Source organism: Cynoglossus semilaevis, chromosome 2 (genome assembly GCF_000523025.1).
Source record: "Cynoglossus semilaevis isolate Cse_v1.0 chromosome 2, Cse_v1.0, whole genome shotgun sequence".
NCBI lineage: Eukaryota > Metazoa > Chordata > Actinopteri > Pleuronectiformes > Cynoglossidae > Cynoglossus > Cynoglossus semilaevis.
This window is the reverse complement of record NC_024308.1, coordinates 208174-209424: the sequence shown is the minus strand read 5'-3', so window position 1 is coordinate 209424 and position 1251 is coordinate 208174. Positions and strand designations below refer to the sequence as shown.

At 51.4% G+C, this 1251-nt stretch overlaps 1 protein-coding gene across 1 annotated transcript in view; it reads left to right on the top strand.

Annotated features, from left to right (window-relative positions):
- Positions 1-1251, top strand: part of cyfip1 (cytoplasmic FMR1 interacting protein 1) — a 10245-nt gene that overhangs the window by 4677 nt on the left and 4317 nt on the right. The window contains exons 13-16 of the mRNA XM_008329227.3: positions 121-246; positions 335-501; positions 586-733; positions 1110-1249. Of these exons, the coding sequence (XP_008327449.1) occupies positions 121-246; positions 335-501; positions 586-733; positions 1110-1249 (581 nt within the window). The remainder of the gene's footprint in view (positions 1-120; positions 247-334; positions 502-585; positions 734-1109; positions 1250-1251) is intronic.

Here is a 1251-nt window from a genome sequence, read left to right as displayed (position 1 = left end):
CATCTAGTTAATAACCATGGTAACCATGACGACCGCCGTGGTCCAGATGGTCATGTGATTTTCTTCCAGTCCATTTGAAGTGTTCCAATTCAAATGTTTTAAATTGATTGTTTCCTGCAGTACTCCTGGAAACTGGTCCACCCCACGGACAAGTACTCCAACAAGGAGTGTCCAGACAACGCCGAGGAGTACGAGCGGGCCACCAGGTACAACTACACCACGGAGGAGAAGTTCGCCCTGGTGGAGGTGAGAGAGAGAGAGAGAGCGCTCCTCCGTCCTCCTGTCACTGCACCTCCTCCAGACGTCTCACCTGTGTCTCTGTGTGTGTGGTCAGGTGATCGCCATGATCAAAGGGCTGCAGGTTCTCATGGGTCGAATGGAGAGCGTCTTCAACCACGCCGTCCGTCACACCATCTACTCCGCCCTGCAGGACTTTGCTCAGGTGACTCTGAGAGATCCTCTGAGACAGGCCATCAAGAAGAAGAAGAACGTGGTCCAAAGGTACCGACGCTGGACCACATCGCTGTGTGTGTTTACAGTCCCCGCCCACTCTGACCTCTGACCCTGTCATCTCCTGAACCACAGCGTCCTCCAAGCCATCAGAAAAACCGTGTGTGACTGGGAGACCGGACGAGAACCTCACAACGACCCGGCTCTGCGAGGAGAGAAGGATCCTAAAGGTGGATTTGACATCAAGGTTCCTCGTCGTGCCGTCGGTCCCTCCAGTACCCAGGTCGGCCGATGTTAGCATCATTATGTAATATCTGTATGATGTCGGTTTTTCCTCCGATAATGATGTGTTCTAAAAATAGTTCAATGTCCCGGCGACAGACCAATCAGACGCCTCCGTCCCTGAAGAACTTTTATTGAAAAACAACTGCAGTCCCTGGTTCTAAACTCCTTTATTTTTCTCAGCACAGCTTCTCCAAAAACCCCTTCATAACACAGGAACACAGAACAGTAGGAATGATAAACAAGCCTCTAGTCACTAGATGGCAGCATTGAAGCCTATTCTGTTAATCTATATTGATAACCAGGTGCTGCTGGTGAACAGACCCTAACCCTGTCCTACCAGAGAAGTTGTCCTGACCTCAGATCTTGTCCTGCAGCTCTACATGGTCCGGACCATGCTGGAGTCTCTGATCGCAGACAAGAGCGGCTCAAAGAAAACGCTCCGCAGCACCCTGGAGGGTCCAACCATCCTCGACATCGAGAAGTTCCACCGCGAGTCCTTCTTCTACACTCACCTGC